This window comes from Trematomus bernacchii, unplaced genomic scaffold, assembly GCF_902827165.1.
Source record: "Trematomus bernacchii unplaced genomic scaffold, fTreBer1.1, whole genome shotgun sequence".
NCBI lineage: Eukaryota > Metazoa > Chordata > Actinopteri > Perciformes > Nototheniidae > Trematomus > Trematomus bernacchii.
In genome coordinates this window covers 475,636-501,656 of record NW_022987513.1, presented here as the reverse complement: position 1 = coordinate 501,656, position 26,021 = coordinate 475,636, and the positions used below count along the sequence as shown (strand labels likewise).

Here is a 26,021-nt window from a genome sequence, read left to right as displayed (position 1 = left end):
ATGTGGCGCCGCATATGGCAGTGTTATGGCGGCAGTTTCCATTTGACTAAATGTGAATTCAATTTGACAGTGCTTTCCAAGAATCTATTTGATGAATGTGTAACTGTTACATCAATACAATTTCCAAACACTCATCATCAGGGAGTTCCATGTTGTGTGTCTATCCTAATAAGAGACACATATCGTTAAATATTGTTGCTTTGAATGTAACAGATGCAAACGTAAATAAATTAGAGAATTGCATTACTTTTGATGCAGATTATTGAGTATGCAACACCAACATCCTCCCAAAAAAAATTATAATAATAAATTCCAAGCACAAATTGATCTTACATTGCTAATTGGTGGGTTCATCTTAAAATATATTGTCAAGACACATTTTCAAAAAGAACATGTTTGAAGTATTACCGCACCCTATGTTTTTCTATTCATTTACCACCTCAAGATAATTGTTTTAGTGAATCGTAGTTAGAGATTGATGCTGCGACTGTATGAGCAGCAACCCTATTTTTTTTCATGCTGTATGACTTTGAGTAGCCAAGGTTACGGGGACACTGTACTGTCTCCAGGGACCACACTCCCCTCACTAATACACTCCAAGACAGTTACACAGGGGGAGGGGGTGCACTGCCAGCAGAGTGATGAGGAAGCAATTTATCTGCATTGTTTAGCTGACTCCACGGGTTTCCTGCAAGGGGCGTCCAGACTGTTGGTGTTGATAGGTCAGAGCATTGAAAGTTCAAAGGCAAGGCAAGGCAACTTTATTTATAAAGCACATTTCAGCAGAAGGTAATTCAAAGTGCTTTACAAAAAATATGAAATGCATTAAGTTTACATTTACCAGATTTTCTGTAAAATCAGTCAATAATGCTTCTCCATGTTTAGTTGTGACTGTTGAGACAGAAAGCAGACCTGTCGCAGACTTCCTGAAAGTTCTGGATAGTTCATAATGGAGCAGAAGATCAGAAAAGTATTTTAGCCCTAAAACATTCAGTGCTTTATAAACCAACAGTAGTATGTTGAAGTCATTCATTTGACTTACTCAGTGCTTCTATTGAAACATACAGTAGTCCCCTAGTGTTGTTGTTTTCCATCATCTGAGCCAGCGGAAGCATGTAGATGTTAAAGATAAAAGGGCCCCAGGATGTAGCCTTGAGGAACTCCGCATGTCATAGTTTACCGCTCAAATGTGTAATCACCCATAGAAAGAAAGATTTTCCTATCCTTTTATTAGGATTCCAACTGACATACTAATGTGGCAGAAAGCCCCTCTGAGTTTCCAGTCAGTCTATACATATGTTGTCATCAACTATGACAAATGCAGCACTGACATCTAATAATACCATGACTGAGACAAAGAGAAAATAGCAGTCTGAGCTCAGGTGACACAAGGAGTTGTAGGTGTACTGTACTGTAAACAATGAAACACTTAGAGGATTGCACTGCATGCAGATCTGCTAATATGTAAACAGATTTACTCAAGTTAGTTTTTAGTCAGTAGCTTCTTACAATATCTTCACCGCATCTCATATGCAGTACTGACAGCATAGAGTGTTAGGAGCAAAGACAGAAGGACTGGGTTCAGATCTGTTATACTGACAGATTTTTTTTTGATTGCTCTGCTTAGCTCTGATCTGACTTTGCATATGAAAGTCTTTTTTTCTTCACTGGGAGCGCATAGCTGTAAGCTAATTTGTAAGTCATTTTAGATGACAGAGAGTGGATGTATCCCAGAGGCGCTCTTCCCTCTTGATCCTTTATTCTCCCTCTCTCTGTCTCTCTCTCTCCTACACATTATACTAATATAACCTGATCGGGAATTCTTTCCTTTTAGTCCTTGCCACATTAGCCAGTGATTCCAGTAACATTACCCCTACACCAGAAGCAAACTGCAAAGATTAACTATGTCATTGTATGGATATGATTCAGTCTTTACTTACTGTTATAATTAAGTCTCACAAACAAGTTATGTTTGAGGGAAGAGTAAAGTGAAATTTGAATGAACAAAGAGTCTTCTTGGAGGTTTAGTGTGGCTTATATGGGGAATAATTGAAGCTATTGAGTAGGGATCCAATGAAAGGGTCTTGTGTTTGTGACTTCATCGATGCCAAAGCAGCTGGGCGGGCCGACGAAGGGAAGAGGATACAACTGACAGTAGATGAAGTGAAGGCATGGTCAGAAATGTACACTTAAATATAAGAAGTTATATTGTAAGCAGCCAGAACATCTCTGCAGCCCCACAATACTTAAAGGTGGGGTAGGTAAGTTTGAGAAACCGGCTCGAGATACACTTTTTGTTATATTCCATGGAATGCTCTTAACATCCCGATAGCAATGAATATCTTAAGTGCTTTGACAACAAATCCATAAAACAATGTCATCTGTGGAAGCTGTAGTACTGTAAAAAGCACGACCAATCATTTTAGCCGGCCTGGCTAAAATAATTGGATGGCCTACCTGCCTGTCAGCCTTCCATCTGTGCACAAACTTATCTCGTGCCCTCATTGGTCATGTGCGCGTTCGTGTGTGTTGGAGGAGGGGCTCTGTCAGGAAGTAGCAGATTTCTTCCGGCTGTGTATTTTTAAATTCTAGCGATCTCGAGCTGGTTTCTCCAGAATTACCTACCCCACCTTTAAGTCAAAATTATATTTTTACATATTGCCTTTACTGCAATTTGGATATTGCACTAGTCCAAATAAGAGTGTGTACTCCCTCTTGTTCTTCCCTGTGTTCTTCCTCTACTTCTCAGTATCTCCTCCCACTCCTCTCAGTCCTCTCATTTATCCTTTCTCACTGCACCATTACTGTCGTCAGTAAACATGTTGGAAGTCGCCACTCCATCCATTGTCTGCGAATGTAAGAATCTCGAAGTGGCCAATCAGATTTCTTGAGATTTTCTTGAGAAACCAAAAGAAATGTTGATGATGTTTGCAGTAATGGATTGTGCATTTAATACAATGATCATAGATTGCACCTCCTTCCATTTTTCTAGCATGCACTGTGCACAGGCTGGTACCAGCAGCCTTAATCTGCGTTAAACTGTCATGACAAGACAAAATGAGAGTAATTCAACACCCCATAAAGTCTGCATTATGATATCTCTACCAATATTGCCTTAATCCCCGAGCATATGGCGGCCCCACTTGATCCCCGTCCCAGATTGGCTTCTCCATCATCGCTGACAGGAAATACCCCGGCAGCCACCGGCTACAGCACACACATCACTCCTCATAAAAACTGACTGCCTCCCTCCACTTCTATGCGTTCACACACATTAGCATAACATTAGCATTATATGAGCACAGCCGACCTGCGCAGCCATGGCTTATCAAAGCGCTCTGTGATCCCTCAGAGAGCGAGAGGGAGAGAGAGCAGAGCGATGAGCTACATGATAACGAGCTGTGTTACACTGCTGCACAACACACAGCCTTGTCACAGAGCCTCAGAGCTGCGCTGCGCTAAATGGGCTGCAGCAGATGTTTGGTGACTACAACCACAGAGCTGCGTTACTCACTTGACTTGCAAATATTTGCTAAGAGACTTCAAAATTGGATTTTCTGTATCTGTATTTAAGATATTCGAGTGCATAAGACTGAATACACACAGAAGGACTGTAGAATGTTATTGGTTATAGGATGTTGGTTGTCTCCTGTGATGAAATCTGGAGGCAACTTATTCTTTTTTGTTTGTTTCATGTCTCACTTGCAGTTTTTCAGACATTGCTTTTGGTAAAACATGGATACAAAGTAGATTTGATCCAAGTGGGCATTTTCAGGATTGTATTGATTTGTTGTGAGGTCCCAACGTTCAGTGTTAAAAAATGATATATGATCCAGTATCTTGTTCCTGTATCAGTACTGCTAATGTGTATATATAGATCCACATTCTCTCTCATCATTTGTATTTTTAACAATATGTCAAGAATATAAAATGTAACATTACACATCCATAACACTCCTGCTCACAATGTGACATTTAAAAATAAATAAATCACATAGCAAAGTATCTACTAGATCATGGATAGCTCTTTTCATTTATATCACAAGATATAACAATATTTTTAAAATTTTCTACACTTCCTTTTATTATCAATTACCATATTTAGGAATCAAACACACTTGGGAATGAATTCCATGCCACCATAATACACTTTTCTGATGACTGTTGAATAGAATATTGATGTCTGTCTGCACAACAGTTCTTTGAGGTTTAGTGATATTTGTAATGGGGCATACTAGAGAATAATATGTATTGTTTGTTTACGCTTAACGAAGCCACATAATTATTCCTGATACATCTGTACGATTCAATGCTTTTATTGATGAAAAAAACCTTTGCAGACATGATGTACAGTGTTTTATAGCAGCCCATTTCTACCACCATTTGATCTAAGACATTTTCCTATCAACAGTCACAAATAGCCTTGCATCTGTTTTACGTGAATATCTAAATATTTTTATCGTCAAGTGTAACATTTGTGCAGCTTTTGGAATCAGATGCCATACACTTCGTATTTTCTACATTAAGAACCAATTTATTTATTGTTTTCTGTAATCTATTTACTGAAACTATTTGTTTTTTCGAAAGCGCCATTTGTAAAAATAGAACCATAAACAACATCCTTGAGGCACTTACTGCTCTTACTTAAGAATACAATGTACAGTAAGCTGAGTGGGGAGTCATTACATGAGGACAGGTGACAGATCCTGCAGTCGAGCGTTCAGTCTGCAGGCTGTGTTCGCTCTCAGATGGACTGTGTTGTACAGACTCTAGAAGCTCAACACTGTTCAACACTATTCTGATTGACCATACATAGCTTGGAGGTCAAATAAAGGTGACATATCTGGACTCTGGTTGGCCCACAGGTAGTAGCCATGTTCATGGGTAGCTGTTTTAAATTGCATTGTTCATCAGTAATGTTGAATGATGTTTTATTTTCCAGTGTCACGGTTTCTCATCACATCCACGGGAGCCCTGTATATCCTGGATGTGCAAATGGAAGACGGCCTATACAACTACAGGTGTATGACACGCCATCGGTACACAGGAGAGACTCGACAGAGCAATAGTGCCCGCCTCATTGTCTCAGGTAACTCAAACACAATTATATGCATTGTTAAAATTGTGCATTAGCATCACATTCTGTAGCTCTTTCAAATTGTTCTTTTTGGATCTAATCTGTTTTACTGTAAAAAGCCAATAATGTGCTCAGTATTAGATGATCTGGTTTCATTTAGCTTTTAATTTAAATGTTGATTCTGGTTGGAAGGACACAGTGACAGCAGACCAATTGTAAATACATCTTTGCATGTAAAGAAAATCTGGAATATGTGATTGAATGGAGAGTGACAGCAAAAACACATGAATTAAAGAGGAGATGACATGTGATAAAGGTCATCAGAGTTTGTAGGGATGGCTTCAGGACAGAAAATCTGCTCCCTTACCTCAAACCCATACAAAGGGAAATACTTTACACATGAAGAGTTGACTTGTTACGAGGGGTTCTACTAAACCAGTGAAAACATGAGGTCCTCTTGGACTGGGTTTTAAAACAGTCCGAAGGGCACATTGGGTCTCAACAGGAAATATATGAAGTTGCATGATGGAGTTAATCCAGATAAAACATAGATCTCCCTGTTATTCGATATGTATCAGAATGTGGTTTATTTGTATTGAGTGTTAAGACAAAAATAACTAAAATCTCTTACTGTACCCTAATTCGCTCATGCAGACCCCACCAACTCAGCGCCCCACATCCTGGACAGCTTCGAGCGTCGTGAGGTCATGGGCTCTCATCGAGTGGAGTTGCCCTGCAAGGCCTCCGGTCACCCCGCACCCAAATACCGCTGGCTAAAGGACAACCGGCCGCTGGAGCCCGACCCTCGCTTCAGACAGAGTGTGACAGGCCTGCTGATAGAGAGAGCCCAGCCCGGCGACACAGGGACGTATGTGTGTGAAGTGTGGAATGGATATGGAAACGCTGAGGTGGCTGGCATGCTGCTGGTTATAGGTCAGTGCCCCATGGGCTGGTGGTAATTCATTGATTGGGTTGATTTTCAACAAATGTTGTGTCTCAAATTGCGTATTTCTTTAATTACATGGGCTGTTTTTGAGTTCATAATTGCATCCCAATGCCAAGTATGGCAAAATGCATTGAACAGTAAGTACCCAAATGGTGCACATAACAGTCAATACGTTGATTAGGGAACGCTGGACACTTCTCACACGATTGCTATCTTAGAGCAACCCGCTGCGTTTAGTCTGTACAAATAAAGGTTATACAAATGTTTTTCTTCAATATCTAATAAACCACAACACTGTTGCTGAAAAGAAATCACTGTTTTTCAAACTACTACTTTGCTAGCTAACAGTGGCTATCGTCCCTTCCTGTGAGTGCACAGCGGCAGTGTGGGCAAGTGTTCACAGTGTACGACATGTAGTGTTCTAAGGGAAGTGTCCGAATTGAGACACAGCAGTAGCCTTTTAAACCTTCACTGGCAAAACAATCATGATGCCTTGATAAAACTACAGAAACACACATAGGTCCAAATATTCAAATCATCTGTTAAAAACATCAACGGTTCTCTCTGATCTACAGAACAGCTGAAGGTTGTGGTGAGCCCGCGAAAGGTGAAGGGCAGCGTTGGGAGCCAGGTGTCACTGTCCTGCAGCGTAACCGGCTCAGAGGAGTACCATTTATCCTGGTACCGCAACGGAGAGCTCATCTACCCCAGCAACAGCGTTCGCATGACGGGCCAAAACAGGGAGAATCTGGTCATGGCTGGTATGGCCAAGAGCGATGGAGGAGCCTATCAGTGTTTCGCCAGACACGCCAAGATGTCCGCCCAGGACTTTGTTCAAGTCATCCTGGAAGGTGAGAATTCACAGTGATCTTACTGGAGAGGTGTTGGTTGCAGGAGATATTATACAGTACTTTGTGTGTATAATCTCTTTCTGTTGTGAGTACCAGTATTGTGTATGCAAAAGTAAATACAAACTGTCTGTGTGTTCATGCTCCAATCAAACCTATGTATGTGCTATTTGGTGATGCAGTACATTTTCTGATAAGGGCTCACAAACTGTTGCACAAGCTAGGCTGCTGCAATTTCTGCCTCCCATGAACACCCCAATGTAAGGAGAATATTGATAATCAATGATGTTGTGGAGCTAGAGAAAGGAGCTGTATTCATCTACTTTACACTGATACTGCTTTTAATACAGAAGACATGAATCTATTGCAATTTAAAAGCAAATCAGTCTGGATTCTGAATAGATGATCAATGACAATAATTATTGAAGAGTAATGACATAAACATTTTGTATCTTCCTCCCCCTCCCAGATGGTACCCCCAAGATCCTGGCTTCATTCAGCGAGAAGGTCTACAACATCAATGAGTTTGTGTCGCTGTCGTGCACGGTGAAGGGCACGCCGGAGCCCCGGGTCTCGTGGACTCTGGATGACGAACCTGTGATACGGGACAGCCGCCACCGCATCTCCCACTACAGCAACACCGAGGGCCATGCGGTCAGCCACCTGAACATCAGCCAGACCCAGGTGCCAGACGGAGGGGTGTATCGCTGCATCTGCAACAACTCGGCCGGGACCGTTTCCTACCAGGCGCGAATAAACGTAAGAGGTGCTTGTCAGATCAACTCTTCCAACACACCATCACATACACATCAACATGTCCTGATTTATTCTGTTTTTGTACCTTTTTGATCGGCTACCTTTAGAGTGCCTGGAATTGTAGAGGTTAAAAGAACGTCTGAGTAAGTTATTCCTTTAGAAACCTGTTATTGTAGCATCATGGCTAGGAATACGATCAACCATCAGTCAATGGTATGAGCATTAATGTTTATAAAGTCCGACTACTGCTGATAGCTTCATATTGGGAGGACTTTAGGGTGATTTACTGTTAGCCTAACTGTTTGGCTGTCGTCATGTAGTGGAAATACTGGGCAGCGTTCTGTGCTGCTTGCAAGACTACTTGTATTTCTCTGTTGCAGAGGGGGAAGGCTACATTCTGTACATGTATAGGTTTAATTTGATTGTGTTCATTCTTGCATGTTGTAAGGCTAATAGGGCGATCCTGTAGGCCTTAAGCGAGGGTCCACGGATGCCGAATGCAGTGAAGCAATGAAGATAAATCTCCACAGGTGCCATTGCAGGGAAAGTGTAATGACTGCTTCTCACATCGTTGGCTCCTTAATCGTGCTAAAGAGAGTAGCAACCCAGGATATGCTTGTGCATAAGAAGTACACTACGGAGCCTAGTTAAACTGTCTTCTATAGTGCTTTAAAGAGAAGCCTAATCGTCCATCTTCCTGATAGACACTGAGCTATGGAAGCCTATTGGGTATTCTGTTGGTTTTTCAGAAGTGTGTGCAAAAGCTGGCAACATGAGTAATGGTTTTGATAATAGCTTCATGAGTGGAGAAAGGGAACATTCCACTCTAATGCTTGTCATAGGCAATTACAGCCAGAACCAAAGAGGTTGGAGCGCAAGGTAATAATCACTACAGGATAGAATAGAAGGGTACACGAGTCCCTGGTTCTGCATAAAAAAGAACATGGAGAAAAACAGAGCAGAAAGGGTACGCTGGTTATGATTAATGTACGATTTACGTTCCTTCGTGTTATTGCAAATAAATTCTTGCAATAATTGGTCAATCAGAATGAAGCAAGGCATGATTAAGAATTTTTTTGTGGTGTCTTAAAAGCATACACAATACAGCACAGCTATCTTTTATACCACCCCCCCGCCTAAAAATCGTTTTAAGAGAGTTGTCTCTCCAATGTGTCCTTCAAGGGCCTGCCAGCATCAGATCAATGAAAAACCTCACTGCCATCGCTGGGCGGGACATGTACATCCACTGCCGTGTCATTGGCTACCCGTACTACTCCATCAAGTGGTACAAGGACTCCAATCTGCTGCCCTACAACCACCGGCAGCGGGCCTTTGAGAACAACGGCACCCTGAAGCTGTTTGATGTGCAGAAGGATGTGGATGAAGGAGAATACACCTGCAACGTGCTGGTGCAGCCGCAGCTCTCCACACACCAGAGCGTCTATGTTACTGTGAAAGGTATGAACACCATCTGATCTGTCTCCACTCACACTTCATGACTCAACATGGGATAGTAAGCCAGCACTGAAGAAACTGAAACACTGCCTTTAATCAAATATATTAAGTCCACACATTTCACATCACTGTATTAGGTTAGTTGAAAGCAATAATATAAAGTTGAACCTATTTCTATATTTTTTTAACGTAATATTATTGCTTTCAGCTTACCTAATACAGTTATGTGAAATCTTTTGACATAATACATTTAATTAAAGTCAACATTTCAGTTTTGTCAGTGTATATATAGGATACAAGCATAAGATTAAGGTAACTAACTGTAGTTGTTTGTAATCATTGGTACTCCATCATGATTATGAGCTGTCTGTCAAGTAAACATCTTAGGCCATTTATTTGAGATGTACATACACACTGTATCATACCAAGGGATTCCTAGAGTTCATTCCTGGGTACTTCATCATTGATCTGTTGGTTGGTGGATGCAAACACTTCATCAGTCTCCACACTGACCAGCGGGCGTGCATGCTTAAATGTATCACATTAAAGCATCACCTTGGCGTCTATCTTTCCCTGTCACAGAAAACACAGATAGGCAGAGACATCTCTGACAGCAAAGCAGCGTCTCCATCCTCCCAGCCAGCTTATCTGGGGCTCATCTGAATATGCAGTGGCGCTGAGCTGAGCCGTATGATGATAACCTCAGATGGCTTTCTTTCTTCAATGACGCTGCATAATTTGAAATGTCGGATGGGCAACCCCCCTTCCGTTTTTCTCACCGGCAGGTCTTGATGTGCTAACAAGTGTGCGAGGGGGAAATCACACAGCGTAGGCAAAGCCATGCCGCCATTCCGCCTCGGCTAATTTGCCTCTCGGCTGCTTAGCATTCCATCGCTGCCGAGAGGGAATCCCCAGGAGCCTATTATGCCTATTTTGTTGTGAATTAAATAAGCGCTGAAGTGCAGCTTATTCCAATGTTATTTTAAATCATTTTAATTTTCCAAAGCATCTGGTTCTCATGATCGCTACAGTGTCCCCAGAGAGCAAAAGACAGTGAGAGAGTGTGATATGAATGTTGTTTGAGTGAGAATTCAGCCGCTATACGTGGCAATAGGTAATCAAATCAAATCAGAGTGTGATGTTTAATGGGAGAGAGGTGATAAAGAGGGAATCATGCATGTATACAAATGGAAATGGAGGATTTGAATACATTCCTCTTTTAATCGTCACACAGTTACACAGCACCGCACACACTCCTTTAGTATTAGGAGCAGTGTTTGGCTACTACAGTACACAGCTCCCGGTTAGCAGTATGGGGGGCCAGTGCCTTGCTTAAGTACACCGCTGCAGTGCCCACGAGGCGAACTGATACCTTTCCAAGTGCCAGTCCACACTCGGTACTTAGTCCTTTCTGGGACTTGAACAGGCAACCTTTGATTCTCAAGCTGCTACCCCAAAAACATTTGCTTTTGTTTGACCTTAATCAAAGGCATGTATTACCCACAGGTCTGAGGTGAAAATAACTTTGAATGTCTCCTCCCCAGTTCCACCTACCATCCACCCATTTGAGTTCCCTCGGTTTTCTATCGGCCAGCGAGTCTTCATCCCCTGCGTGGTCATGTCCGGCGACCAGCCCGTCTTCATCACCTGGCAGAAGGATGGTCGTCCAATCCCGGCCAGCCTGGGTGTCACCATCGACAACATAGACTTCACCAGCTCCCTGCGAGTCTCCAACCTTACACTGATGCACAATGGGAACTACACCTGCATTGCACGCAACCAGGCCGCCGCCGTAGAGCACCAGAGCCAGCTCATTGTCCGAGGTAAGGAGGGGGCAGTCAACAGAAAGTTGTGATACGAAGAAATGGAAAGGCATGGTTTAACTGAAGTCAACTCTACATACAAGCAGAAATCATTGCCAAGATTTTAGGGTTAGGGTTAAGGTTAGAGATGTTAAAATAAATATGAGTTGTCTACCAACCCCTTGTGGTGATATTGGTCTTTGATATTTCTCCCTGAATACATTGAAAGATGTAACTATGTTTCAACTTTTGAAACTATGAGCCGAAATGTTCACCCTTCCAAATGAAGATCGAAAGACCCTAAGAAATTGCTTTCAAACTCAGCTGTTTTTGATCAGTAGACATAGACACAGATATTTGGCGTCCAGATGAATGGTAGTAATATAATGGCTTCTTGTCTTGCAGTTCCTCCCAAATTTGTGGTGCAACCTAAGGACCAGGATGGCATCTATGGAAAAGCAGTGATCCTAAACTGCTCTGCTGAAGGATATCCTGTTCCTACCATCCAATGGGAATACTCGAAAGGTAAACCCATAGCATACACACCACACATTAAATACTGCAGTAACACACAACTTTTCACTCAGGGTTTGGTGAACGTGTTTAACCGTTTTTTTAAGTTTACCTGGATTTACCTTTTGACAACCAAGCTGAATTGTATGTTAAGATTATTTTTTTAATGCTAACATGACAAATATAATGCCCACAGCCTTGAGCTTGAATGCATAATAAAACCTAGTCCAAACAAGCACTGTGGAATAAGAAAAATAAACTCAGCAGTTCAGGGAAGAACATTTAACATTGTAACTTCTTCAGCAGATGCATGATATCATTGTTGTTCTTCAATAAACCCTCACAAAGTATTTTCCCCATGCTTATTTCATCTATTTTATGTGTGTTGGCATATCTGAAAAGGTCAAAGACACTGATGCATCCCCCTTCTAGTGCAAACATATTGTAGAAGGGTTTACATTTAAGTGATTGTGACAAGGAAGAAGAATAACAACTTGTATCGGCCTTGCATGTTTTTCCTGTTTTTGTTCTAATCCTGATCCCTCTGTCCGCTCTCCACAGGCGCCGGGGTCCCTCAGTTCAGATCCATTGCCCTGAACTCAGGCTTTCGCATTGAAGTGCTGGTCAACGGCTCTCTGTTCATTAAGCATGTTCTGGAAGAAGACAGCGGCTTCTACCTGTGTAGAGTCAGCAACGACGTTGGAGCTGATGTCAGCAAGTCCATGTATCTCAATGTCAAAAGTAAGTCTCATGGGAAAACACATCTTAAAACCTAGAACCTAGAATGCCAATTTAAAACTTGCTTCTAAAGTGACGTCTGCATTACGCTTTTTATTTGGAGTTATGTACAGGCTCGAAGAGTAACGGATTACATCATCAGAACACCAAAAAACACATAATCAGATAACTGGTACAATTTCAAATTAGATTACTATCAGGATTACAATGTTACAATACATTTTAAAAAAGTGGACAATATCTTACGTGGTAAATACGCATACATTACAACACTTCACAAGTTTCGAGTGAAACGAGTCTCAAGTGAAACCATATCTAATCTTCCAGTTCATCATCTCTCTAGTGCAAATAATGTTTCACCTGGTTGAAATGTTGCCATCAGTTTGTGTTTAAAGGAGGAATAGGAACAAATACAGTGCAGTGCAAGCAGTGCCTTCAAACTATTAATATAGTGTCATTATTCAAGGGTTTAACTAATCTTCTAATTTGAAGAAGCATTAAACGATAAATGCTTCATAAACGATGCCATTTTTGATTTTCATTTATGCTACTTTCATTCTTTTTTTAAGCAGAATGTAGACACTTTATAATTTAGACAAAAACAAAAACTTTTTATGTTGTGATACTTAAATTAGGTGACGTTTTTTTAACAGGTAATTAGTAATGGAAAGAGAATGTATTTTTAAAGTAACCTCCCAACCCTGGTTATGTGTGTAGTGTATTCTTATAGTCGGCTTTCCAAAAATGTTTATTAGTCATGCCTGCTTTCATCAAGTCGACTGTCCTTGTGGAGGCTCTAGTTTAAAGTAAAGAGTTACACTGGAGCAGAGAGGTCAGGGGAGGCGAGCTGAGGCGGCTGTGACAGGCAGGCCACCAGCTAGATTACGTCACGGTGTTTGCTCTGTGCTTTCTGCCTGAATGAATCCCACGAAAGCAACAAACACAGCCACTGCATCTCTTAGAGAAAGTACAGCGTTTATCCGCTGTGTGGCCAAGGACTTAGCTCCCCTCCATTAAGCCCTGAATTCTGCATGCAGACAGTAGCTGCCATGTGGAAAAGAGGGCGGAGGGGTGGAGGAGAAGTGGGTGGAAGGAAGAATGGCTTATCCATGTCTGTTCCCCTCCATACAGTATATCTGATGACTTCTCTTTTTTATTGTGTTACTCAGCTTACAATATGTAGGTCTATGTACTTCCATTTGTTCCTAACAAATGTATATTTGCCATGTTTTGATAACCACTGATATTTCTAAATGATTTTAGCTCACACATACATTTATTACATCCATGTGAACCACCTACAGATAAAAACAAGCAAAAAAAGGACTTAATGTCATTTTATTGGGATATACATGATGTATAAATCAACTTTCTTTGCAGAGTTGCTTGTTCATTTTCATGTTTGCTTTCTTCCAAATGTCTATTTTCCAAGAAGAACACATCCCTCTCCAGTTTGAAAGAGCACTTAATAAACCATGAGCATCTAATACATGATTTAACTGTCCATAGCATCCCAAAGAGAGAGATCCTAAAAGCATAGGTTTGACAGTCTACATACTTCTGCAGTGACACAAATAATGTATATGTGAGTATGAGCGTGTGCACGTGATGGAGGATTTGCCTGTGTGAGTGTGCCTCCCGGCTGGGGGCTCATTTTGATCAGGCGCTGCTAGATGAGGCTTATGCCACTGTGGCTCTTATCAAGCCAGAGCAGCGCCCCCCCCCCGCTGAGCGTCTCACTGTCTGCCAGCCACAGCCACTCCTTCATGACCCCTCCTGTCTGACTGCAGCCTAGCATGCTCCTCACACTACAGACCTGACAACAGACGTGTGCAGAAACACAGAGGCAGCAACTCACGATACAGTCGGCCCTCAAGTCAGTGTGATTTACAGTGCACAGACTTTAGCGCCCTAGCCAAGAACCTTTTTAGTGCATCTCACCATGCTACATACACTGAAAAAACTGAAACGTTGACTTTTATTAAATGTATCATGTCAACAAATTTCATATAACTGTATTAGTTTAGTTGTAAGCAATAATATTCAATTGAACCTAATATTTTTTTATTATTGTTTTCAGCTAAACTGATACAGTTATGTGAAATCTCTGGACACAATACATCTAATCAAAGTCGACGTTCAGTTTTGTCAGTGTATATCTACCCAGTTTCAGACTTGTAGGTGAAACCACTGCCTTTTAGCAACTTTCTAGGGGGTGTTATAGAGACTTTTTGCCCACACTCAAGAACTAGACCCCTAACCAATCCTGAAAGAGTGCCACAAATATCCAGCTTTTAAGCACGTTTAGGCCCTTCAAAAACCCTTTGACATTTCATGTACGTTATAATAATAATAACTTGAAGGATTTCGATGTCATTCGCTCGGGCCTTAAATATTATTTTTAATTCACAAAATTGTAAAAGCATGTATTTTAACCAGATCCCTGATTTACATTTGATCCTAGAAAAGAAATACAGAAACACAGATTATTGATCTCTATCTTTTTATGTCTGACGGGTTTCAGAGTGTGTGTATGATTGTGTGTGTGTGCCTGTAATGTCGGACTCTGTGCTGTTTTTATGTTGTTTTCCCAGGCCAGCCTACACCACTTGAGTAGTGGCAGCTACTTAAGAGGCTTAGCAGCCAATTAGGGAGGCACACAAGCTGACGCACGCTGAAGCACTCACGTGATGGATAGTATGATCCTCGCTCTGTATTATTGGATGTCCCAGTGTGGCTTGATGTATCAGTAAACAAACAGCAGTAAATCAATACATTAAATCTGAAATTCTGTGGTGAAGAGTGTGCACATGTGCACCGGGAAGATGCTATAAGGTCATGCATGTGACGCAGGTGAGCAAACACGTGCACACAAAGCACTGCTCATGCTAATACAAAGGCGTAATGTAAGGGCACAGATACATGCAGCCATTACAAAGGAGTAATGGGCCATGTGGCTAATGCAGCGCTTTAGATAGATCCCCCTCTGCTAGCCCATTGTGCTGGACTCCCTGGGAAATGAATTGCGGCTATTGTGATGTCCTCGCTTGGCACTTTCATTCAGTGTGTGCATGGGCTAATGTCTCGTCATAATACACCATGCATCATTCTGTAGGAACACTGCCACCGCTCTAACAGCCAGTAGAAATGGCAGTGTCTGCACCGGGAGTCGTTCTTGTTCATGTGTGTACACAGATGCACATGTTTTATATAGAGAAATAACTTCTCTTGTGTTATAACACTGGGTGCAGGTGCAGGCTTAACCTTCCTGTTGTCCTTGGGTCAGATTTGACCTGTTTGTAAATGTTTATATGTCGGAATAAGAGGAATGGTTCTATATTACGCTCTTTGCAAGTAATGATCACTACTTTAATTGAATGATGGGTGTTTTATTAAAATGTATAGCATATGTGCTGTTTCCTGTAAAAAAAAAATCAAATCATTGACAAAATGCTTTTATTAAATCGTGTCAGAATTAGAATTAAGTTAGCTAACAACGTGTCACCCGTATTTGGGTGGTGATTTAAGCTATGTGCTTTATAAACAGACAAACTGCACAGTTCCCGGAGAGACACATTTTTTTTTTAAGATTTCCATTCAGGCATCCTTGCCTCTAAAAAAGATGCAATTCAGTCAATTCATTACCAATCCACAGCGGATGCTATCAGATTCAGTCAACAGCCACTCAATGTTTATCAGGGCCAATTAAGACCAATCAAGCCTATTAGACATCATAATGTTGGCAGACAGTGATGAGGGCAGAGCGCTTAATGAGGCTTCACTGAAGAGAAGAGGTAAATGTTCCTGTGGTCACTGAGCAGTCTGCGTCCTTCAGACAGCCATAAGGCCCCCATACCTCTCATCTCCATTTCTTTCATCTAGTTTACTCATCTGCATCCAGCCCCCCCCCCCACCTGTGCACAGAAACACTGCCCATTCTGCATCGTGCATTGCTCCCTTTCCAAGCAAATTGTGCAGCTAAGGGAATTATTTCAGTAGATTGCAGGCAGCCAGTGAACCAGTCACCCCCCCACCCAACCCCCCTCATCCACACAGTCTCTTCCCCAGCCCACTTACAGTGTGCCTCCAGGGCAGGGAGCTACACATATCTCTGCTCGTCTTCTCTTGTCTGGCCTTTGTGGCCCCCTTAAACCAGGGTTAGCCCTGTGGCTAACAGCGCCCAGTGCTATCATCTGGAGAGAAAAGCACCGAGGGGATTTTTATTAAATATTTTTCAGCACTCTTTTGTTTCTATTATCTATATCATATTATTATGGATTTTATGAAAGTTATTTAGAGAGAGGTGCAGGTAATTAGTCTTTTTTTAGCACTTTCGGTTCCACTGTCTTGAAGTTATTTTTTGTATTCTGTTGAACGCATGAATTAAGGTCTGTTGTTAACACAAGCCTAAGAGATTTTTACGTTTTGATCAAATATGTCAGTTAATAATAGCCCACTGGTGAATGTCCAAAGCTTCAATGTGTTTTAAAAACAGCTGTTGCTAAGTAAATGAGAATATTAAACATCACGCTTAACATTAGCCGCCTTTAGCTTAGCCTTGGTGACCTAACCCTAAACCTGACCATCATGTATTACGTTTATAGCCTAACGTTAGCTTGTTGCTTCTTGCATTTGAATTTATGCGTCAAAAATCATAAAAGGTGTAAGTAATATGAACGTGTGTTTGCCACATATCTTATCTTCTGCAATATTCAGAGATCCAAGGCAAAAATAACCGGAAAAGCATGACATGGGACCTTTAAAATGATCGATGACTACTGCCATATTTGCAAAATGTGCCTCTGAACCTTGACAAGTGCATGTTTCAAGGCTTATCAATTAACAACAGGAGGGGTCACAGACATAAGACCAGCTAAAGCTCTTCTGACCTGAGCTGTCATGTGGGTATATATGAATACTGCCCATTATGGACACAAGCAATTTTCACCCATTTATTAATTATATGTTTTAAATTTGATAACACCAATGTGTTTCCTAAACCTCCAGGGCTGTACACAGTTTAATACTGGCAACTTATAATTATGGGAAATACGAAACGTCTTTTAAAACTACAATTCCCAGTAGAGACGCAGGCTATTTTGGATAGTCTGCTGTGGTTTCATTCCATTTCAAAGTCCTGTTTGACGCTCGGCGTAACCTTGGCGCACTGCCACTCCAACATCCAATCACAGAGCTTGAAGACTAATCATGGGGTTTGTCAAGCAAAGGGACTGTAGTCCCAAACGATAGCTGAGGATTATGGGTAGTGTAGTGTCTTCGGCCATCCTAAACTCCGAAAAAACTATTTGTTTCTCCGAATCGAAGGGGAAAACACAAAAGCATTGTACACAATTTAAACCAATCAATGTTGTGTAAAGGATAAACTGATGTTTTTAGTTAACAGTGAGGGGAATACTTTCGGTTTTACTCTATATACAGTCTATGGTTTTATTATGAAAACTTCGAGACCGGAAATACTGTTTTCACCCGAAGCTGTTGCCTGGCAACGCAATTTTGTTGATAGTTTATTTTGAAATTCAGTTCCTGACAGACGGCAAAAAAAAAAGAGATTATAGAATTAAACAAATAAATTAAAAAAAGGATAACAGTGTGTTATTTAGAAAAGAATAACAAATTAAAAGGAAAAAAAGATTTAAAAAATACAGATTTCAGTATTCTGAGGCTCTGAGCCCCATTTCTTTTCCTCACGGACGGCAAAAAAAGTCCAACATTATAGAATTTAAAATAAAAACAATAATCGTGGCTTGATATTGAGTAAGAACATGTTTTTATGAACCACACAGCTTCCGGTCTTCCAAGACCTGACCGGACAAAAAGACGTGTTGCAGGCACGAAACACACTACCAATAGAAATACATTGCTTTTAAAATCGTTCTGTGTGACACGAAAAAAAGGGGAAAATCATGTTGGTGAACACGAATCAATAGATTAAATGTCGTGACTATAACACGAAATGCCGTGAGACTGGGTTGAACATCCAGGTCGACCTACAAAAATAAGTCATTGCTGCACCACTGTATTGGACACAACTTTGACAGTCCTATTTCAGATGCAAACCTTGAATAATGACATCCCATCAGCTAATAGTGCATTACAAACCCTATTTTTTGAATGCACGATCATGCTCATCAATCATTTTATTTTTGGAAAGGTTTTGTTTGACTCTGAAAATGGAGCTTAATGTTTAATTCCTTTCCTTTTTGTTGTTAATAACAATTAAGCTGCTCGAGATGATTCCTAAAGAAAAGAAGATCATCTCCCCCCCATCCCCTCACATCTCATTGAACCTCTGGTCTCACTGCTTTCTTTCTTTGATCACAGATGAATAGCCGCACACTGAAGTACTGTAGCCTTTCTGCTGTAATGATGTGTTATTATTACTCTCCTGACTCCATTCCACACCACCAGTAGCAGTTTATTTTGGTATCTCTTTTTCGGCCCTGCATTGCGACATTCAGGGCGTGATTGTGTAATCATCATCATACTCCTGTGAAAAAATCAATGGCAGGTCCATGTTCTATTCCTGGCTACTAGAAATGGCCCTTTTCTAAGAGTAGAGCCTGGAGAGAGAGAGGGGGGAGGAGAGGGAGGAGGCAGGAGAGACTGTCCGATGCTGGTTGGCATGGTAACCTGTCCAGGTGAAAGGCAGCCTGGGAGAAGGGAGGGAGGAAGGCAAGGGCTTTTGTCTCACGGGAGTAGCCTATCAGCAGCCAGCCTATCCCCCACAATCCCCTGCAGGCTTAAGTGTATCATCACTGCCCTCTGGGTTTGTGTGGAGGAACAGGGCTCTCCTCACCTCCACATCAAAGACATGTTGTGCATGCTGTGCAGTAAACACACACTACACTTATTATTATTTGCTTCACAAGGCTGCAATGCTTACTTTTTACTAATGTAAAAAATACAGCAGCTGATTTTCAGGAATAATTATAGTCTGAGAAACAGACATGGTTAGGTCTGCAACACAATGCTTTTGGAGTAACAACGTACATGTTATATGATGACCTTATTTGGATACAAAAAGTGTAACTGTATTTCCTTACAGTTACATAAAAAATACTAACTTTAGAAGTACCTTTTACATTAATTTTTTTATGACGTTACAATACATTTGAAAATATACATCCATACATTATGAAGCACATGCTGACACGTTACAATGCAGTACTTGTTTGTTAAGTAAAAATGCTCTGAATGCTTTTCATTTATTTATGAATAAAACAAAAAGCTTTAATAATCTGAGAGCCTGTCATATAATTTAACCTATCCTTGTAATCTGTTAAAAAAAATACTGCTATAATTACATATAATGTAGTATGCTAAAACAATTGCATATTCTGTCTCTTTTCTAATGTTACATTGTTCTGTTGTCTTACATAATACACTTATGTAAACATAGGGAAACATCCTATTCATATTTATTTTCCTTTTTATTAATTTGCATTGCTTTTGGTGTTGAGGTAGTCCAAAAGTAATCAGGTTACATTACCTTAATATTGTGATACTGAGATAAGGATACCAGTTATATATTTTTTAACAGTTAATTATTAATTGTAACGGAATACATTTTTTAAGTTACACTTCCAACAAAAGACTGTTGGTTTCTTAAGAAGTATATACTTTTTTGAGCGTCTGTTATTGTGCTCAAGACTTCATTTAAGCACATCAAAACGTCTTATCAACCTAGATTGAGTCTTTCCAGACATGATCATAAGACACATTGGGTAAGCTGATTTTAAGTATGGCTGATATCAAATAAGATTTATGATGAGTTCCCCCTTGTCTGCACACATGTGTGTTAGCTGTGTGCTTTGCCCCATGTGTTGTGTTCAAGGCTGAATTAGATATCAGGGGAGTTGATGCCTAATGAGACGGGGGACTCCCTCCTTCTCCTCCTTCTCCTCCTTCTCCTCCTCCTCTCTTCCCTTCTTTCTTTTTCTCTCGTCACTCCTCCCCGTTGTCCTGTTCCCATAATGCCACTGGATATTAAAGAAATACATCAACACAACAATTACAGGGCCACAAAGTGTGCCTCAGGGCTGGCTCAGCTGCACTGCCTGCACACCCACACACGTCTGCACACACATGCATATACACACACACGTTCTGCTGCATGTTTAAACACACTTACACACAGACGCACACTTTGCATGTGCTTCATCTCTGAGCCCTCTTCATGTTGCATAGACTCTTCCATTGTTGAGGATTTGTTAGCTTTGTATCTCCACCTCCTTACACATGTTCATGTCAGGATGCCATGTTGCAAAATAGATTTAGTTGATAATTACAACAAATTAACTAATGAGATGCTGACTGGCTCACCAGTCAAACAAAAGCGACTTCAATAGTGATCATTCTTATTTATCTGATTAATGGATCAATCTGGCCTTTATAAAACATTAAAAAAACAAGTATATCGCTCCCTTTTATCCATTTATTGGATATCTAAAGGTTTGTCACGTGTAGTTAGTTTTATGTCAACAACTGATCATGCTAAACATTTCAAATATATGTTGGAAAAGAAATAACCCTAACCCTTTTCTTTTACATCATATTGTTGTAATTTCTGAATCAGTGCAGGATTCTTTTTCAAATGTTACATCGTTCAATCAACCAATTGCATCAGTATGTCATTAACAAATATGTGCCATAACCAGAAATATATTGTATATTTGACAAATTGCCTCCACTTCCTTACAGAACACACATTGTAATGCCATTACACAGTTTCCACCTCTGGTCCACTTTCACTGCAAAATGAGAGAAGCTAGCACTAAAACGTTATCGTTTAAATATAGCCTGAGCTTTTTCTCCTCCCCTCACTTTTCCAAATATGTCTCACAAAAAATTCATACTTGTCATGCAAAATAAATCAGCGTTCTTTTCCTTAGCCGTGCGCCAAATGGCTACAGAATGAATAAGAGATGAAGCTTAAATGTTTGCAACCTCTTGCCTGACACTTCACATCACATCACATCACTGGAGTCACGCTTTGTGTACTTGTGTTTGTGTGTGTATGCAAGAGCTCGCACACATTTGTGCGCTTGCATGAGCTTGTGTGTGGACGTGGGTGTGAGTGTGTGTGAGCATCTGGGAGCAGAGGGTTGTTATACACTCTGCTGTGGGTGTAATGAGGCATGTATGTCGTTAGTGTGCGTTTAGTGTGGTGTCTTCAGAGTGTTGTTAGAGCATCGCTGAGCCATTTAGGACCCTCAGATAGAAGAGACGCACAGAGGCAGCTCTCCATGTTACAGGGAGGCTGTACGTTCAGTTACACAACATTAAAACGGCTGGGAATGCTAGGGTTCTTTTCATCACAGTTGCTACAGAACGTGTCAGACTGTGTGCTTTCAATTTTGACAGTTGTTGAGCTTTTTTGCATTAGCCACTTAGCATTTTTAAAGACATGTTTAACATTTAACAGAGACCCTATTTCAGAAATCCCACCAAAAACCTAATTCAAAAGACAATTGACCAGGTGCAGCACTCATCAAGGCGCCACTCATGACACCTATTTCTTCCCAGTGTCCTTTGAGCCAATCACCATCTTTAAGCCTTTCTCTGCAACTTTAGCAACTGCAGGCTAACTAGCACTGCTCAAGTTAGCAAACCATAAGAGACAGAGTTAATGTTTTGTACAAAATTGTTTGTCTTTCCCTGTAGAATTCCTTTAGTTTAATCTGTCAATCCAAAGGTTATTTAAACAAGAGAGATGTGTCTCCTATCAACAAACATCTATCAGTTAGAAATCTGATACCAAAGTACCAATTTGATTATTATAGAAAACTAATCTAACCGATTCTTCATCTCTTTTTCTCCACCTCTCTTCCTCACCAGTCCCTGCCATGATCACATCGTACCCCAACACCACGCTGGCCACTCAGGGTGAAGAGAAGAAGATGAGCTGCACGGCCCACGGAGAGAAACCCATCATGGTGCGCTGGGAGAAGGAGGAACGCATCATCAACCCAGAGACCAGCCGCTACGTGGTTTCTGTCAAGGAGGTGGGCGATGAAGTCATCTCCACCCTGCAGGTAAGACGCTGCGCCACTTGGATGAGTACAATTCAACTTATCGCCATATAATATTGGATTCTTGATGTTTATTTTATATATGATGCAACAGCATAATCAACGTTTGTTCTCTTATTAAATACTGGATACTTCCTTTAGAGTTCTGAATATTTTCGGGCAAGATTACCTTTTTGTAGAGACTACAGTGTTGAATTGGGGAGACAATTCTGACTTCATTCTAATGACATAGTTGGTTGAACTCCTCACCACTCTTGTCACCACCAAGGCGTGTGGTGAGGGGTCACAAGTCAAAGGTTGTGGGATACATTATTGGACAGAAAAACACTCCATTCAAATTAAGAAACAGATATTGTGTTGGAATCAATACCACAGTCAGTGGACATCCAGCTGCATAGTGTTTTTCATTTGACCTCATCTTGTTCCTGTGAATCCCTCAGATCATGCCCACAGTGAGGGAGGACTCTGGCTTCTTCTCTTGTCATGCCATCAACTCCGTTTGGAGAAGACAGAGGAATCATTCAGTCACAGTGCAAGGTATGACTTCTCCCAGCTCAACTGCTCAACGACAGAAAAACACACTTTTTTATTCAGATATGCAGATTGATACTTTACCTACAATGCCTGCCCTCTTAAATTCAGTAAGACTGAAATAACAACGTTTGTCCCAATGTTATGCCTCATAGAGCCCCCGGACCCCCCAGAGGTGGAGATCAGAGAGGTGACGGACAGGACCATTGCACTGCGCTGGACTATGGGTTTTCGATGGCACAGCCCAATCACAGGCTTCGATATTGAGAGCAAGAACAAATCAGGTACAAGAAAAGACATTTAAATCGATATGGTACGATTTCACAATGAGCTAAAATGGTTTGAAATAGCACTGGTTAAAGAGGCCCTATTATGCTTTTTGGGGTTTTCCGTGTGTTGTATAGGTTTTTGTAAATGGTCTACTAAGGCTAAAATCCCTGTGTTCCCTCCACTCACGCTTCTATTGGCTAGTACTCCCACACATTTTACATTATAGCCATCCAGCTAACCAATCAGAGAACACTTGGCTCTGGTTTCAGACAGAGGGTGAAAGAGGTTCTGCAGCCACAGGCAGTATGAGAACAATAAAGAGCTTTTTGAACATTAAAGCCTGGGGACATGTCACAGTAGTACACAAAATACAGATATGAACCTGAGAATATATATTATGTAAATATATATTAGTGTACATATTATCTCCCCTTTCGAAATTGTAAGCTTGTAGAGAATCTGTTGTTTTGTGTCCTTTAGTTTATCCTTTTATCCAAAGCCACTTAAATACTGTACATTTCAATGCACACTACATGTCTCAGGAGCAATTTTGGGATTGAGCCTCCAATTTGGAGACGTCCATTTTATCCCCTGAGCCACAGCCGCCATCTTGCTTGATTATCCCTCCCCCTATTCATTTTCTTTAAGCACTATGATTGAATATAGCCTGTCCGAGTGCACTTAGCTTTGAGTTCTCCCCAGTAACCCCAATAAACCTCCCCAGCCTCCTGGGATACGGCTCAGAAGACCAAAGATGTCTCACCTCAGCTCAACCAGGCCACCATCATCGACCTGCACCCCTCCTCCACCTACAACATCCGCATGTTCGCCAAGAACCTGATCGGCAAGAGCGAGGCCAGCAACGAGCTCACCATCACACGGACGAAAGCCGGTAAGAGTCTGTGTTGCATTCTGCACTGAAAACACTGAACTGCTGGCTTTAATTAAATGTATTATGTCAATGGATTTCACATGACTGTATTAGGTTAGTTGAAAGCAATAATATTAAGTTTAAATAGTTTAAACAAAATATAAGGTTCAACTTAATATAAAGTCAACAGTTACATGTTTTCAGTGTGTATAAATGTTTCAGACACATTCAAGTATATCATATACAGCTAAAATGATAAAACATGTGAGTGTGTGTGTCGAGGCAATAGGAGGTAAAGGGCCAACAGAGTCAATTCATCAGCCACATTGGCTCTGTTGCATTATTGAACACGTGCTGACCTCGCACAAAACGCACACAATTTCAATTAGTGGCCTCAGTAGTAAATGCCACACTACGGTCAATAGACTGAGGCTGGACCCCATCTGCAAATCAGCTCACCCTATTCTTCAACCCCCCCCCACTGAGCACTTCTCACCCTCAACTATAAATAAAAGCATCCCATCTGTCTAGATAGCGGGATCCAGATCTCCTCTGGACGTTTGTTTAGTAGGTTTTGTGCAGATCAGCGCTGGTTGTGTACAGTTTTATAATGTGTACATGTTGTGATCTCAGCTCCTGACGGACCGCCTCAGGACGTGCAGCTGGAAGCCTTCTCCTCTCAGAGCATCCGAGTCGCTTGGAGGGTAAGTTGATCCGACTCTGTGGGCTGAAAGTGTGTGTTGTTTGTAGCCGTGAATATTAAAGTGCTGCACTGATTATCTCCCAGATGTGACGCTCAAGGACTGTTCCCGACTAAAGGAAGGTGTTAAAAGAACACTGTGTGTAGCATGCTGTATTTGTTGTCATTATAAATCTTTATTCTAATGTCTGATGCAGTAGGTGGGGTGACTAGTGTTTTTTAGGTTATCATTTTCACATCATACATTTGTTTTATTTCAATTGTGTGTGTTATTCTCAATTTCAAAGGTTGCACAAGAATGCATCTGAATGTTTTAAAATGATGATGTAATCACATTATACATCCCCCTGTCATAGTGTTTGAACATGGGAAACCTTGACTGCTGTTTAACAGTCAAGGTCCCCTCAGCCAGCTAACAGAGGATGGTGATGGCACCATGAAGGCACACACTACATACATATGTTATAAGAGTTATAGATGTCATTTAAAGCATTCCCTTCTTTGTAGATTGCTTAATAAATTAGATTTTTAAGAACTCAAAGGGGTCATTTCAATGTGTATTTACTGGTTCTACTTTGAATTTACTGGTAAGAAGAGGGACTTGCTCTTGTAACACACTTGGGACTTTGTCTATGTAGGTGTGATGGAGGTTGCCAAGCTACACCATACCATGTTTTTTCCTGGCACCTAAACATGATGAAATATATGTATAAATGTGGGGGACACTGTCCAGACAGTTTTCTTAGGTCATCAGAATAGTGCTTGATCTGAGGATGCTATTTGATATATTAGTGTCTAACTATTATGTTTAGATGTGTCTTGGAGAATGTGGTACTTCTGCACTCAAATAAAAAAGTGCAGGGACATTCAAACCCATTATCTGGAATAACCGTGTCATTTTATTGTCAGGCCCCGAAGAGGCACCTGCAGAACGGGGCCATCAAAGGCTACCAGGTGGGCTACAGGGAGTACAGCTCGGGGGGGAACTACCAGTTCAGTGTGATCAGCGTGGAGACCACAGGAGACAACGCAGAGAGCCTGGTGCTGGACAACCTGAAGAAGTTCACCCAGTATGGAGTGGTGGTGCAGGCCAGCAACAGCGCAGGGACGGGCCCCTCCTCCACAGAGGTGGCTGCGACCACGCTGGAAGATGGTGAGCACAGAGACAGATTTATGGGGTTATATCACAGCCTAGTGGAGATCAGAGGGTGCTGCCACATGTTGTCAATCTGCTAAGAGTCAGCTGTTTCCTCCTCAGTGCCCAGTCGCCCTCCAGAGAACGTCCAGGCCCTAGCCTCGTCCCCGGAGGTCATCTCTCTGTCCTGGCTGACGCCCCCCAAAGACGCTCTGAACGGAAACCTGCTGGGCTTCAGGGTCATCTACTGGGCCAACCTTCCTGATGGAGGTACACAACAACATATGAACACTTCATCATACACAAATCATCATCAACTTTGTCCTG

General features: G+C 41.3%; 1 protein-coding gene across 2 annotated transcripts in view; it reads left to right on the top strand.

The window, feature by feature from the left end:
• The window catches only part of dscama (Down syndrome cell adhesion molecule a), a 97,016-nt gene that overhangs the window by 56,278 nt on the left and 14,717 nt on the right, over positions 1-26,021 (top strand). The window contains exons 4-18 of one of the 2 annotated variants that reach the window (XM_034114775.1): positions 4,943-5,089; positions 5,732-6,010; positions 6,599-6,874; positions 7,341-7,637; positions 8,810-9,085; positions 10,627-10,905; positions 11,290-11,409; positions 11,959-12,138; positions 21,994-22,190; positions 22,628-22,724; positions 22,874-23,002; positions 23,713-23,880; positions 24,493-24,563; positions 25,469-25,712; positions 25,818-25,964. In XM_034114775.1, coding sequence (XP_033970666.1) covers positions 4,943-5,089; positions 5,732-6,010; positions 6,599-6,874; positions 7,341-7,637; positions 8,810-9,085; positions 10,627-10,905; positions 11,290-11,409; positions 11,959-12,138; positions 21,994-22,190; positions 22,628-22,724; positions 22,874-23,002; positions 23,713-23,880; positions 24,493-24,563; positions 25,469-25,712; positions 25,818-25,964 — 2,907 coding nt within the window. Of the gene's footprint in view, positions 1-4,942; positions 5,090-5,731; positions 6,011-6,598; positions 6,875-7,340; positions 7,638-8,809; positions 9,086-10,626; positions 10,906-11,289; positions 11,410-11,958; positions 12,139-21,993; positions 22,191-22,627; positions 22,725-22,873; positions 23,003-23,712; positions 23,881-24,492; positions 24,564-25,468; positions 25,713-25,817; positions 25,965-26,021 lie in introns of those variants that run through there. The other variant, XR_004554653.1, reaches the window with a different exon arrangement.